Raw genomic sequence first — 14,324 nt, 5'->3', positions numbered from 1 at the left:
TGTAGAATCTTGTTACATTGCTTCCTCCTCATCTTTTGAAGTAGTCTCAAGAAGTGTCAAAATCTCACCAACGTACCCAGAAACAGCTGGATTCATAAGGGCTGCACGCACAAGAGCAGCAGTGGAAGGTTTCAAAACCCGTTTGCCATCTTTGCTACGGGCAATGTTTTGCAATACAAGAGCTGCAGTGGCACCAAAAATGGGAGGACGCGAAGATGCAGCTTTATCACCACCCTTCTTATCTCCTGATTCGCCAACACCAGATCCTCCAGCAGCAGCTGCCCGTAATAGTGACGGCGCTACAGCATATGCTCGGGGCTGGATTCCCTTAATGATGAACCGTTTCTTTCCGTCAGGAGTATTGACAACCATTGCAGCTGAGTTTTGGAATGCTGCAGTCACATTTTTGATAAAGTCAACAGCTGGAAGAAGTCTGACACCGCCAGCACGAGCATGAGGTTCAAATTGGGCTTCATATGCTTTCCACAAAGAAATCTGTGTCACCTCACCTGTGGCCTCGTTTTCGTAACATGTCCGAATCCACTGCGTGGCACGATCAGGTTCGTTCAAAGAAAGCAACTCGCGCAACTCCAACTCTCCCAACACAGGCGGATTTTCAGGAACAGGTTTGGGTGTGCGTCTTGGCTGGCGTACATACACGGGCTCAGGGGAGGTCATGCCGTAAGTAAGGAGTCGCACTAGGTGCTCGCGTACTGCTGCGACCGGCGCCGGCGCCGGGGTATCGGCGGCGCCGCTCACAAGCTTAGAAACATTGACAGGCTGCGCTGTGTACTGGTACAAAAAGTCGAGGGCTGCTGCGAGAAGTTCATAATCGCGAGTGAGTAAGTAGCGCATAATGTGTGCCACCAGAGCTTGCGGAAGTTCTCCTGCAATGTTTTTTTCGTCGCGGATCAGGAGTCGGGAAAGCGAGCGAAGAGCAGGCACAGCAATGGAACGGTCGGTCGAAGTTGCAACAAGTTTAGCAACTGATTGGAAAAGTGGGTGATCAAGGGTCATTCCAATAATATAAAAGCTCACAGACTCGAGAATCTCGACACAGTAGTGCAAGTACTCATTGTTCACACCAACATTGGTGGTATCAAGACCGTAGGCCACGACCTCCTGGCATAGCTTTTGTTTTCCGAGATATTCGGCATTATCAGACTCTACTGCAAAGTTTCGTACCACCAAAAGAGCTTCAAGAATTCGTTGCTCAGTCGCAAGGATAGCATCAGACGCAGATGTCGCGTCAAATGGGAATATTGTGCCTGTACTTTTGCTATCCTCAACATCTTCATTTTTCTTTCCTCCATGGGATTCCGCAATTTTGCGGAGCAACACATCGGCCAACACATCATTGTACTTTAAGCTAAACTTTTCTGCACTCGCAAAGGACGTGTGCACAAGCGACGCCAGCGCCCATTTTTCCTCGCTCTCAATCCCGCACTGCAGAGACATAAGGATTCGCTGTAAGGTGGGGACTCCTGTCAACCCGTATCCATAAGCTGTACCTCCGCTGCGGGCTTCATTTTGCCGCCGCTCAAGTAACAGCTGCTGCTGTGTCTGCTGTCTCATTGCTGGATTATAATAAGGGGTCTGGAACGCGTGTGGACTATTCCCAGGTGTCATAATAGGGATTGCAGTCACATTGTGGACCACTGGAGCATACTGCTGAGGAGCTGAAACTTGTTGAAGATGTTGCTGTTGTTGCGGTTGTGGTTGTTGTAGCTGTTGTGGAATATGCTGCTGCTGTTGTTGTTGTTGAGGCATGGGCATATATGGCCCGGTCTTTTGCAAATGAGGAGGAAGTCCGGGTATCACACCTGGCCGTGGAGGCTGAGACTGCTGCTGTTGGTGCTGGTGCTGGTGTTGTTGCGGTTGCTGGTGCTGTTGCTGTTGCTGGTGTGGTGGTATTTGCGGCGGCGGGTTATAGTATTGTGCAGGGTATCCGTTCATGACTTGGGGTTGTGCGGACCCGCCGTTGGGCGCGTACGCGGGAACGTACTGTCCATTGGGAAGCATTTGAGTCGCGTAGGGGCTTGTAGTGGTTGAGCGGGACCCAGAAACTGCAGGAACGGGACCTGTTGTTGATTGTGGGATAGACTGAGGAGGTCCTGGTGGGCTGGCATACTGGGCAGCCATACTAGCACGCGTTCTCATAATGGTAGACGATCAGAAAGATGGAGTTTAAAGATTTCCAATGTTTGTTTTGAAAAAAAAAAAAATTAAAAAAAAAAAAAAAAAAAAAAAAAAGATTTGGTGTTTGTGGTGGTGGTGGTGATAAAAAAGAAATAAAAAAAGTTTAACATTTAACAATTATATGGGTTAGGGTTTAATACACTATGTACAATGGGCACGCCGGCTACACACCGGACCTGGACCCGATTACTCGTCTTCGTCGGTGCTTGGAGGCGGCGCACTATCGCGGCGCATATACAGATCGACTAGAAATAACAGAGTTAGAAATATGGAGGGAGAAAAAAAAATAATTCAAAATAATGCTAAAAATCAAAAGATACTTACTGGCTGTGGAGAAAGCAGCAAAAGCAGCGCAGCCCATAAGAGCAGATGTCGGGCCAGACTTGATGGCCAGACCACCACCTGTCAGGCATCCAGCAGAAACACCGTTCCAAATATCTGTTTTCGCACGGAGCTATAAGAAGTGGATATTAGTTAGGACCTAAACAGTAATTTGACAATGACTTACGGATTCAATAGAACACTCAGTGCCTGTGAAAATCAGACCGATGAAACCAAAGTTCTTTGCACTACTGTATGAGCGCTTACCCATATCGGTGAACTGAAGTTTCATCTGCTGCTTAAATGGCAAATCTGAGAACTGTGTTGGCGTCGATCCCAGTGGGGTATCGTAACTCATCTAAAAATCGCAATGTCAGTTAGTGATCTACAGCTGTTTCCTTAATAACTAAGTCTCATATCCACCAACTTACACTGGCCATGAACAGACCGAAAACACCACCAAGGGCAAAACCAGTCACACCAGCCATTGCTGATTTGCCTGGGCATGATTGCATAAAGTTCATCATGGCCTCGGCGCCGGCCATGGCCTGCTGCTCCGATGTCATTTCACTGTAACTTTGAGGGCGGCTCTGTCCACCGTATGCACCAAAATTGGTACCATTATTTCCTCCTGGTAAAAAACTCATGGTTTCAGCTGCTAATCCTTGTGCTTACTGCTTGCGCGTAGGGTTTATTTGTAGTGTTGCTGCCCGTCGGGTGTTGCTGTTGAGGCGGGTTTGCGGAGGTGCTGATGGTTAATTTTGTTAAACACTAAAATTTTTTAAGCCCTAACCCTGAAAATTATATAAATTATTTAAAGCGAGTCAGAAAATGATTACCAATTAGGGACTTCAAAATGCAAATTAAAGTCCATCATTATCTAACGTTTGTTTTTTTTTGTCATCTAACTAATTCATCAAAAATTAAATATTCATGATAATACCAATATTTGCTATATTCAAATTATTTTCTTTTTGAAAAAAAAAAAAAATTAAACAATAACATTACTTCTTCAACAAAAAAGTAATGCAAAAAAAATAGGTCCAACCCGGATTCGAACCGGGGTTATTGGAATCAGAATCCAAGGTGATAACCAACTACACTATTGAACCAATTGTTGAATTTCTTAATTTTCCATGTTAATTTATCTCTATAGAGCCTTTTAAAGATTCTTTATAATGAAATTTGAATTGAAAACATAGGGAAAAGGGCTGGATGGTGTAAAGGGTAACACGTTCGCTCGATAGCGGAAGATACTGGGTTCGATTCCCAGAATACCCCCTTTTCCTGAGGATGTGTACGGGAGTATACACCTAAACTGAAAACCATAGGCTACCCTGGTTACAGGAATGCCGACTCTTCCGTACAGTCTAAATAGCCTGCAGGTGATTGCGGGCCGTATCTCTGGCGGAAGAGATTAAGAAATACATGGGCGTCCGTGAAGATAAGTGGAAATGGGTTGGGAAGGTTTTGGGACCGACAGACTGGTTCTCCCTGTTCCTCGTAAGCTGGCATCAGGGCCCATCTTCCGGGCTACCGGAGACGCACAGAACAGAAACCACCCGTACTAAAAAGGTACAAATGAAAACCGGCAAGTCACATAGTCAGACAATAAAAGGATAGCGCAGATGCTGATGTTATATAGTTCTATAACCCTTGAATAAAAACAAACAAACAAACAAACAATTGAAAACATTTTGCTAAATTAAAAAGCTTTTTATTAATTTCAAAAAAAGATCAATTGTGTTTGTTTGTTTGTTTTTATTCAAGGGTTATAGAACTATATAACATCAGCATCTGCGCTATCCTTTTATTGTCTGACTATGTGACTTGCCGGTTTTCATTTGTACCTTTTTAGTACGGGTGGTTTCTGTTCTGTGCGTCTCCGGTAGCCCGGAAGATGGGCCCTGATGCCAGCTTACGAGGAACAGGGAGAACCAGTCTGTCGGTCCCAAAACCTTCCCAACCCATTTCCACTTATCTTCACGGACGCCCATGTATTTCTTAATCTCTTCCGCCAGAGATACGGCCCGCAATCACCTGCAGGCTATTTAGACTGTACGGAAGAGTCGGCATTCCTGTAACCAGGGTAGCCTATGGTTTTCAGTCTAGGTGTATACTCCCGTACACATCCTCAGGAAAAGGGGGTATTCTGGGAATCGAACCCAGTATCTTCCGCTATCGAGCGAACGTGTTACCCTTTACACCATCCAGCCCTTTCCCCAAGATCAATTGTAAAACAATACAATCACATAAATTTTGACTTCAGCGCGAGTTTTATTCTTAAGCTTGTTTAAAAGTCACGTGGTCTCTTGGCCCAGTTGGTTAAGGCATCGTGCTAATAAACAAGCAACTTCCTTGTGAAACGCGAGGATCGGCGGTTCGATCCCGCCAGAGACTATTAATTTTTTGTTTCTTCTTGAAGCTTTGTTGCGGTTTTTTGATGCTGCTTGCTGCTTTTTTTTTTTTCGTGTGTTGAGTGTGTGTGGGTGTGTGTGGGTGTGTTGTGTGTAAAGGTGACCAACCACAAATCTAAAGTTTAAATCTCAGGTTACTTTATTGTTTGTACATTGTCTTCATTACCACCTGGCGATAACGCGACAAAACACTTTCATTCATTTAGAATCGCAAATTACAAATTAAAAATTATAAAACATAATGGAATACTTAAAATACGAGCTTGAACAATTATCGGAATTGGCCACAGGAGAGCTCAATGCTACCAACATAAAGCATCTCGATGTTCCTTCTGACTTTGACGACTGGTGCAGTGGTCTGATTACTTATTTGGATGACCAAGATTTGGACACACTCCGCGACTTTTTCCAGGAAACGTCTAGCGATTACGATGAACTGGTAGAAAACGACTATGTTCTTGATACAGTGCCGAAATTTTTGCAGGTATACGTGGCCGACACTGTGTCACATCCTGAAATTCGTCGTACTGCACTTCAGGCTGCTAAAAGCTTTACAGACCCTGCAAGGTTTTTCAGATCTATTGAGAAAAGCTGCGTGAATAGCGCCGAGAAACTCGATTGAGCACTGGTTTGAACTTTATCAGCATATTGTCGTTAAGATCTTGTTCATTCGTGTGTTGGATACAAGGCACAAACCGAGAGAAGAAGAAAAAGAAGAAGAAGACAAACTATCAATTTGCTTTAAAGACGGTATAATGACAATGAAATGACAATGTTTAATAGACAGTTACATAATGATTCAAATAATCTATGGAGTTAATAGTAATAATGGTATAAGTTTAATATTTGGTACTTATAAATTTCTATCCACTTATTATAATTATTATTGAAATGGTTGTAATGCACCAAAATAAAAAGTACGTAAGTCTAAGTATTTTAGAGAATGTCTTTGAAATTAAATAGCAAAACTCTATTATTACTTGACTTTTAAATTATTAGCACAAAAAAAGCCAAGGACTATTGATAAAAAAAAAAAAAAGCAAACAAATTATCCAATATTGGTTTATTGAAATTGAATTATGCACGTTTTTGTTGGAATTTAGTCTTCTCGGAAGGACAGTGACATCAAAATCTAAAGCCTAAAAAGTTAATTTGAAAATTGAAAAAAAAAATAAGCAATTTTCTTCTACGCTGAAATATTTAAATAGATTACTATAATTGTCATTAAAGGGAAATTTTATTAAAACTTCTAATCATTAAACATAAGCATTAAAGAGTCGTATGGAAGGGGAGGAAGGGAAAAAAACTAAAATATAAGTGGTTTAAAGAAGGAAGAGACCAGCACCAAGGACGGCAGCACCAAAGATTCCACCTTCAGCAACAATTGAACCAGCAGCGTTGGAAGTCTTGGTGGCGGAAACAGAGGCGTGGGAACCAGAGGCAGAACCAGAGGCCTTTGAGCCAGAGGCAGAGGCAGAGCCTGAAGCCTTTGAGCCTGAAGCAGAAGAAGTGACAGTAGCAGCAGAACCAGAGCCAGAGGCAGAGGCAGAGCGAGAAGCAGAGCCTGAAACAGTGACGGTGGAGGCGGCAGAGGCAGAGCCGGAAGCAGAGCCGGAAGCACCTACAGTGACGGTTGAAGCACCGGAAGCCGAAACAACAACAGTTGAAGCGGCAGAGTTTTGAGCGAGGACGGAAGCGGCCAAGGCAGCGATGTAAAGAGCGATTTGAGCTTGCATTGTTACTGTATGTGTTTATATAGAAGAATAGTCGAGAAATTCAATAATAGATACACTTCTTGATGAAAAAGAAAAAAAAGAAAAAAAAAAAGAGAGAAAAAGAAAAAATAGAAAAAAAAAATTTTTTGAAGAATGCAAGGAATTGATCAGTATTTATAGAAATTAATTTGCAACATTTAAGGAAAGTTAATGAAATTATAAAATAGAGCTAAGAAATAACCTTCTTCTTGAGTAATTTAAGGGTGCAATTGTACTAATGTGCAAAACGATTCCTAAATGGGCGGTTCTAAAGAATTAACTTATAGTTTCCTTATAAGAAATACCTTTTGAATATGAGAATTTTACTGTGACTTTTTTTTTTTTTTCTTCTTCTTCTTTTCTTTCTTTAAAAATAGCTCAGGGAAGGTCGAGTAGTGGAATAATCGGGTTCATAATCATCATTAATGATGCCTTTACTACAAAAAATGAGATCAATTAAGGTAACAAACAGTACATGATACTATGATTATCAATAATTTGAGTTGGTAAGCCGTAGAGGTATGGCGCCTTTTGCAACAAAAGGCATTAAACCTTTGGTCTTAGTTAGTCTTTTACCAGCAGCTTACTCCAGTTGATTCAGTCAAAGCCACTTAATAATAATAGTTTCAATTTTTCATTTATTAAAAGTAATTTTTTTTTCTATTTATTCATTTATTTATTTATTTATTATCTGCAGCATTTTTTTTGAATTTTTGTAAACTCAAATTATCATCAAGGGGCGCTGTAGTCAACGTGTATTTAAGAAGCGCAATTTTTATGGAATTGCGTAATGAAAAACTTTTGGTTCATTCTTATGGTCGCCATCTAAAATAGAAGTCAATATCCGCCCATTTTTTTTTTTTAAATTTCTAAAGCCTTCACGGTGATAATAAATTAAAAATCAGTAAACATCAACATAAGCACTATGGTATATATATATAATGAATGCGTTTTAACAAATATCCACTGAAGAAAAAAACACTACAATAATAATAATAATAATAATAATATAAGCCAATGACCAATTTGGTTCAAGTAGCACGTTTGGAGCCTGGAAGGCCTCGGCTACCAACTTTAAATATGAGGCAGAACATCAGAAGAAGAAAGAAAGAAAGAAAGATGGTTTACACTCATATTGATAGGTGTTGCCATTTAACTTTAACCAAAAAAAAAAATAATAATACAAACAAAGTTACACCCCTGAGACACCATAGCCTCTGCCTTTTGTCCGTTTGAATTTGATTTTCCAATTCAATTGAAAGGAGATAGCAACAACTCCTTTTGAAAAAAAATAAAAATAAAAAATTATTATCCAAAAAAAAAAAAAAACTCACCGGAGCAACAAACGCCTCTTCCACGTGGGGAGGAAGGGGAATTCAAAACTTGGACTTTGGCTATAGGAGACAACAAGAAATAACAAATTTCAACAGGGATAAAATCTGTTTGGTAGGGATAAAGTGGGTGGGGTGGGGAAGAGATGGAAGTACTAGAAGCCGAGTCACCACAAAGTGGCTTGCATAGACGATACTATTGATTTGAAAGATTTGCGGCTTGAAATACAATTTCAAAATCTAGTAGCACAATTAACCAAGTAAACGTTTTTAATTGCTCCTAATCAGAATAGAGTGGAATGGAATTGGAAATTGGTTGGCCTAATTTGGGGGGAAATGATTAAAGAGGTCAAAATATAGGACAAGAAAACGTGACTTGAAATTTCCAAAAAAAAAAAAATAAAAAAATTCAACTTTTTCCCAGTTTGTTCGTGGCTTGAAAAAAAAAAAAAAAAAAAAAATTCTCTTTCTTTGGTGTATTTAAATGGTTTTTATTATCCTTCAATATTTTTCACATAAAGTCAAAGATATCCGAGGAGGGTTTTTTTTTTTTCTCTCTAGGAATTCCAAAATGAATACTGTTGACCAAATCAACTCTATCTTTCTTCAAAATAAGCCACATAAAAAAAAGTTTGAATTTTTTTTGTTTAAAAATCTTGCCATAAAAATTCAAATAATTTTAAATTTCTATAGTTGTGATTTAAAAAAAATGCAAAAAAATTTGTTGAATAATATGTAATGAATTGTTTAAAACTTTTTAAAAGGCCGGAAAGAAATTCGCTACTGAATTTCAAAAATAACATTGGTTAATAGAATTTTCAATTTTCTTTTTGTTAATCACTTAAAGTGATTGAAATCAAAGAAAAAAAAGGTTTGAATGTAAAAATAGCTTCCATAAAAATAGAAACTTAAGAAATTTTGGTAGAGCCAATATTTAGACTTGTTGCTTTTTCTTGATTTTCATTTTCATTTTCATTTTTTTAAGCCTAATTCCAAAAATAGTTTTTCTTTCCACAAAAAAGACGTCTTCTAGAATGCGTATACACTTTCTTTTTTTTTTTTTTTAATTTTGAACTACGTCGCTAAGTATCAAAAATAAATCAGCAAATAAAAAAAATTTAAGCTTTCGACAATTTTTTTTTAAACGTATCTCTTAGAATAGTAGAGCCCCTTGGTTTTGAAGTTCGGGATTTTCCTCTTAAACGTCTGATGAAAGGTGTTGAAATGTCTCTTACTGAACTTCCGGTCCTCAAACTCCGTACAATAGAATCATTAAATTACTTTATTAATATGGCTGATCTTGTTCTATTTGTTTGTTTGTTTTTGAAAAAATCAAAATATTCTTAGTTTAAAAATAAAAGAAACAATGTTAAATAAGCATAAACTGAAGTTTTTAATGATTTAAACCTTTCTTTAGAATAATAATTAGACTTGATTCAAAAAGCGATTTATGCCATGATTATTTGACTTCCAAGCTAACTCTAATCAACTAAAAACAAAATAAACTAAACAGCATATGTTTAATTAAATAAAGTAATAACTTTTTTTATACCATATTTTAGTGGATTATATACTAAATTAATTAATTGAACATGTTACTAGTTTAAATGCTCTGATTTTCTAGTTAAGACCAGTAATTTTTAGGAAGCATGGTTATTTTATCTATCAACAATAGCAGCCTCTCATTTTGATATTACTACAAAATAATACAGGCATTTCTGAACATTTCTAAAAAAAGATATCTTTGTTAGCTTATTTTAAAAAAAGAATTTTTCAGCATATTTGTTATGACTACGCAGACTTAGATAAGAATAGAACTTGTCAACTTAAGAAAGTATAATAGAAGAGTATTATTAACAAATAAATTTCACTGAGACAAAAAAAAATAAGCTTATTCTAAAAGGTTTCATTAACAGCTTAGTTACAAAAATAAATAATTTCAGTTATACTTAGTTAGCATTTTTGTAGATACAAAGGTATTATTCAAAACAAATATGAGTAGTTATTGAGTAATCAGAGCAGAAAAATAGGTGGTAATGAAAAAGTGCTACAAATTAGTACAATCACAGTTGTAATTACAACCGTTTTATTTCGTTCTAATCCAGGGTTGTAATAATATTGTAACGAGATTGATCAATCAATTCGAACCAAGAATAATGCAACGGTCATCCCTACCTCAAAGTACAATTGAGGATAAGTTCAAGTATATAAACACTCTTATTTATTAATCATTTTTAATAAATAAATTTATAAATTTATTTAGAATTATAAAATATAGTTGTTAATCTTTTTCATTTATATTATTTTATCATTTTCTGGGAACCTAGATTTTAAAATAGTAAAAGAACAGTATCAAAGTCAATACTTTGAACTTAAGGAACTTTTTTTTTAAAGATCAGAAAATATAATACATCTGTATTTTACTTAATTTAATTATAATTTAATTACAAAAAAATATACATTGTAACATTGTAACATTGTTTTTATTTTAATGTAAATACCCCTATGTTTCTAGAACTAAGGCTTTAGGGTTGGATAAAGAGGCCTCTAATCAATAGGAACAGCAATAATTTAGAGATCAATATTAAGAGCATGATACTATATATACTTCAAAATAATATTTTTTTATTTGGGCTAGTGAACATTGGTTTATAGAAATAAATGTGGGAAGTGAAGATTTTATGTTAAAATAAAAAGCAATGAAACCCTTCAGCATTAAATGAAAAAATTTTTTTGGAAAATTGGTCAGATCCACCCGCATGGTTTTGTAAAATTATGGGCAACAAACAATTGAGCCATACTAGCGAGGAAATTTTCCTAATGATGGTTGACAATTTTTTCACAGCATAATACTGTGGTTTAAGAAATAATGCAAAATCAGCATTATATTTTCGAAAATGCTACTTATTTCAACAATCCTTTTTTTTTTCTCTCTCTCTTCAGAGTTACTTTAAAAATGAGAATGTTCCTCCATAATATTGAAGTTTTTTTCACTTTGAAAAAGTACCACAAACACTTCAATTTCATGTCTAGTACTTTTGAAATACAAAAGTTGAGAATACAATAGGGAGGAATTGCAAATTTATGCTCATTTCAAGCCTAATCATTACAGCAGACTTTTCAAATCTTTAATTTTCAGAAACAATTATAAATTAGGAGCCAATCCCTGGGATTTTCCAAGTTTTTGTTTCTTCTTCATTACTTTGGATAATAATCAGAAATCAAATATATTTAAACACTTCTACCACTACTTCGCTATTATCTTGCTTTTTTTCTTTAATTTCTTAAATTAATAACAACAACATTAATAAATTTCACAATGCTTTCTGTTGCTCAACGTTTAAACTCTGGCACTAAGGCTGCCTCTTCCAGCATCCCCATCAGCGCTGGAAATAAGCCTCAAGTATTTTTGAGTAATTCTCCCGAGCGTTCCTTGCGTCAGACCATCAACCCTGATACTCTTATTGTTGTTCCTGATAACTTTGAGCATGCATCCAAGTTGAAAATCCCCACCAAGGGCATTTGTGTTCCTCTTAGCAATTTTTTGGACTCTACTTCTCCTGATAGCAAAGACATGTTTGATGCTCTTAATATCCAAAAAGTCATTTTTAGTGATTGGTGTTTTAAAAGTACCGAGGCTGAAAAGAAAAAGATGATAAACTTTGCCAAAAGCCTTGAAACCCGTTACAAGGCCAAGTTTGGTAGCAAACCCAAGTTTGTCAAGCGCATTTCCAACGCAGTTGAGGGGAAACTCCTTAAGCGTGGCAGTGTTAGCAGCATTGGATCAACACTCACATCCAATAGCACTGAGATTGAAATGACGAGCATGACACTTGTTGAAGACGAGTTGTTTGTAGAAAGCAACCAGGTTGCCTTTACTTTTTTCCCCATTCAATTTAAATTCCCAAATCTCAAGGAGTTTACATTTACCCAAATTCTGCACAAGTTTGCGGAAAAGGAGCTGCCAGTTAATACTGTGGAGATTCGGGAATTCGCACCCATTGCCAGCTTTTTGAGCATTATGCCTGGTTTACACCTTCAGCTGACTAATATTTCATGCTTGAGTGAACTTACTCGAATTGGTACCCAACTTGTTGGACTGGAGCTTTATCTTGGGGACAGATCATATTACAAGCAGTACGGGAATAGTTTGCTTGAAAAGCATTCTTTGGTTCCTTTTGAAAAAACAACTTCTGATGTTGTTGTTAAGACTCTTCAAGAAGCTGTTTGTCTTGAAACTTTTACATTTATCCCCCCTTCAGGGACAACTCCTCAACAGTATGCAACCATTATTAATGAGGTCAACAAGCTGCCCAAAATCAAGGATGTTACTACCAGTCACTATTACACCAAGGAAGGTACTACCTTGACAGCCCTTGAATCTCTTAAGCCTGCCGGGATGACTCGCTGCGCCATGAATCTTTTAATTCTTGATACCAGTGTCGAACACTTTGGTTCCGGCAAGGTTACCTGTTTGGAGCTCCCCCAGGTTACGAGTCTTGAGGTCCACATTGGTGCCAATTGGCATATTACCCCTAAGTCTGTTCAGCAGGTGTTGGCACCGCTTAAGCTTCCAAGTCTAAAGCATTTTGTGAATGAAACTGGGTTTATGGGTGAGAATGGACATTTCTTGATTGACCGTGGGGTGATTGATAAGTTGGAAACTTTTGAAGCGACTCTCAAGTCGCACTGTCGTGACGCACTTTGTAATCTGTTGCCTATTGTGGGGCAAGGGCTTGCATCAATGAAGAGCCTTAAGCGGGTTGTTTTGAAGGAGGCTGAATTTGTGGGGTTTAACAATGAGCTTTTTGGTTCAACGGCCGAAAACCGCCAGTTTGCTCTTGAGGTGCGGATCGAGCTTCGGAGTTTTATGAGGGTTATTTGTACAAATTTCCTTGAGTTTGTGCGGCTGACAGATGCGGCTGGCGGCGGATCTAATTGGAGCGAGACAGACGTTGATTATTTTAAGGAGAATATTGAGCAGCTTTTACCTCAGCCAAACTTGAGCAATAGCAAAAAACACATTCCCTTGGAACTTCTGGTGGCAGCTGCCTTGGATCCGATGGCTGTATTGATGGAGTATTATGGATCTGTTGCTTGGCCTGTGGGTACTGAGATGGGTCGTCGTCGTTCCAAGAGCAATAACACGTCAAGTTATAACTTGGTTCCTCGAGGACAGGCATATGATTTCCGCATGTTGAGCATTGTTTTGGAGCATTGTTTTTGGGAATTGATTATGAGTAAGCTCATTTCATTACCTGATTTGGAATATGTTGGATTTGAGCAGGGCGCTGATGCTGGTAATGGGATGATGCGGGGTGTTCAGGGGGTGTGTTTTTTGAATCTTCCTCGGTTACAAATTCTAGCTCGGGTTCATTCCAATTTAAAACAGATTGCTATTCCAGACGTTGAGTTTTATGAGTCTAGGCGGATTATGGAAAGTAGTACAACAGGAGAGTCTTGTGTCCAACAACGTATTTTTAGTCGGGATGGAGGACTTGGGATGTATGTACGGCGCAGAGTATGTCAGGAACCAGAGATGTTTACGTTTGGACAGGTGACAGTTTCCAACCGTTGGAGAGTTGTTACGGTGATTGACGTTAAGAGTTTGCGTCGGGGGGATTTGGAAGCAAATGCGCTCAAGGCTCGTGTGGAGAGTGAACGTGAGGTGGAGGCACTTTTGAGGCAAGTTGTGGCGTGTTGTGGGAATTCCAGCGGATATTCACGGCAGATTTATGACGGAAGAAGAGCATTTGAAAGTGGGTTTAATGGTTGGTTGTAAATTGGGTGAAGTTTGGTGGGTGTACCGGGACCCGGTGTTCTGAGACCCGATATAATTAAAGTGAAATTGTAACGGATGTATAAATTTTTGGTAGTGCAAAAGAATTAAAAAAAAAAAAAATTTTATTGTTAAAGCGAGTTTTTTTTTAATTTTTATTATTTTTATGTGCGCTATTTAGTGCTCACATGGCTAAATTTATTTTATTTTATTTTATTTTATTTTATTTAGTGTGATATGCAACAATGTGCTGATGATTTGAGCGCCATGTGATTGGCAGTGTAGAAGGCCGGGTAACTTGTGGAGATGTTGGTGTGGCAACCAAAACAGCCCACTTTGGGGTGTTGAGGATAATATAAACAAACAAATTCTTAAACAGGCCATTTCCCGCATATTGTTAAAAAACAAATCATTGATCGAATTAAAAAAAAAAAAAAAAAAAAAAATCTACTTGGAAATCTTGAAAAAATCTCAAAATTTTTTTTTTCAAATTGATTTTCAAAGTACTTATTTCTTAATTATT

General features: G+C 37.8%; 5 protein-coding genes across 5 annotated transcripts; 2 read left to right on the top strand and 3 right to left on the bottom strand.

Annotated features, from left to right (window-relative positions):
- Positions 1-12: 12 nt before the first annotated feature.
- SAPINGB_P006362 (uncharacterized protein) lies at positions 13-2,160 on the bottom strand (the record flags this gene model as incomplete). The annotated part of the gene is made up of 1 exon (XM_032001073.1): positions 13-2,160. The coding sequence occupies one exon, from the start codon at positions 2,158-2,160 to the stop codon at positions 13-15; it is 2,148 nt and encodes a 715-aa protein (XP_031856964.1).
- A 225-nt stretch (positions 2,161-2,385) lies between these two features.
- SAPINGB_P006361 (uncharacterized protein) lies at positions 2,386-3,167 on the bottom strand (the record flags this gene model as incomplete). Its single annotated transcript, XM_032001072.1, has 4 exons — positions 2,386-2,444; positions 2,524-2,653; positions 2,708-2,878; positions 2,952-3,167. 4 exons carry the CDS (start codon positions 3,165-3,167, stop codon positions 2,386-2,388), a joined length of 576 nt encoding a protein of 191 aa, XP_031856963.1.
- A 2,011-nt stretch (positions 3,168-5,178) lies between these two features.
- On the top strand, positions 5,179-5,559 carry SAPINGB_P006360 (uncharacterized protein; the record flags this gene model as incomplete). The annotated part of the gene is made up of 1 exon (XM_032001071.1): positions 5,179-5,559. One exon carries the CDS (start codon positions 5,179-5,181, stop codon positions 5,557-5,559), a length of 381 nt encoding a protein of 126 aa, XP_031856962.1.
- Positions 5,560-6,259: 700 nt separating this feature from the next.
- On the bottom strand, positions 6,260-6,673 carry SAPINGB_P006359 (uncharacterized protein; the record flags this gene model as incomplete). The annotated part of the gene is made up of 1 exon (XM_032001070.1): positions 6,260-6,673. The coding sequence occupies one exon, from the start codon at positions 6,671-6,673 to the stop codon at positions 6,260-6,262; it is 414 nt and encodes a 137-aa protein (XP_031856961.1).
- A 4,668-nt stretch (positions 6,674-11,341) lies between these two features.
- SAPINGB_P006358 (uncharacterized protein) lies at positions 11,342-13,804 on the top strand (the record flags this gene model as incomplete). Its single annotated transcript, XM_032001069.1, has 1 exon — positions 11,342-13,804. One exon carries the CDS (start codon positions 11,342-11,344, stop codon positions 13,802-13,804), a length of 2,463 nt encoding a protein of 820 aa, XP_031856960.1.
- Between the last annotated feature and the right edge of the window lie 520 nt (positions 13,805-14,324).

Source organism: Magnusiomyces paraingens (assembly GCF_902498895.1).
Source record: "Magnusiomyces paraingens strain CBS 517.90 genome assembly, contig: contig5, whole genome shotgun sequence".
In the NCBI taxonomy this organism is placed as follows: Eukaryota; Fungi; Ascomycota; class Dipodascomycetes; order Dipodascales; family Dipodascaceae; genus Magnusiomyces; species Magnusiomyces paraingens.
Note: the sequence above shows the minus strand (reverse complement) of the source record. Positions and strands in the feature narration are given on the sequence as shown.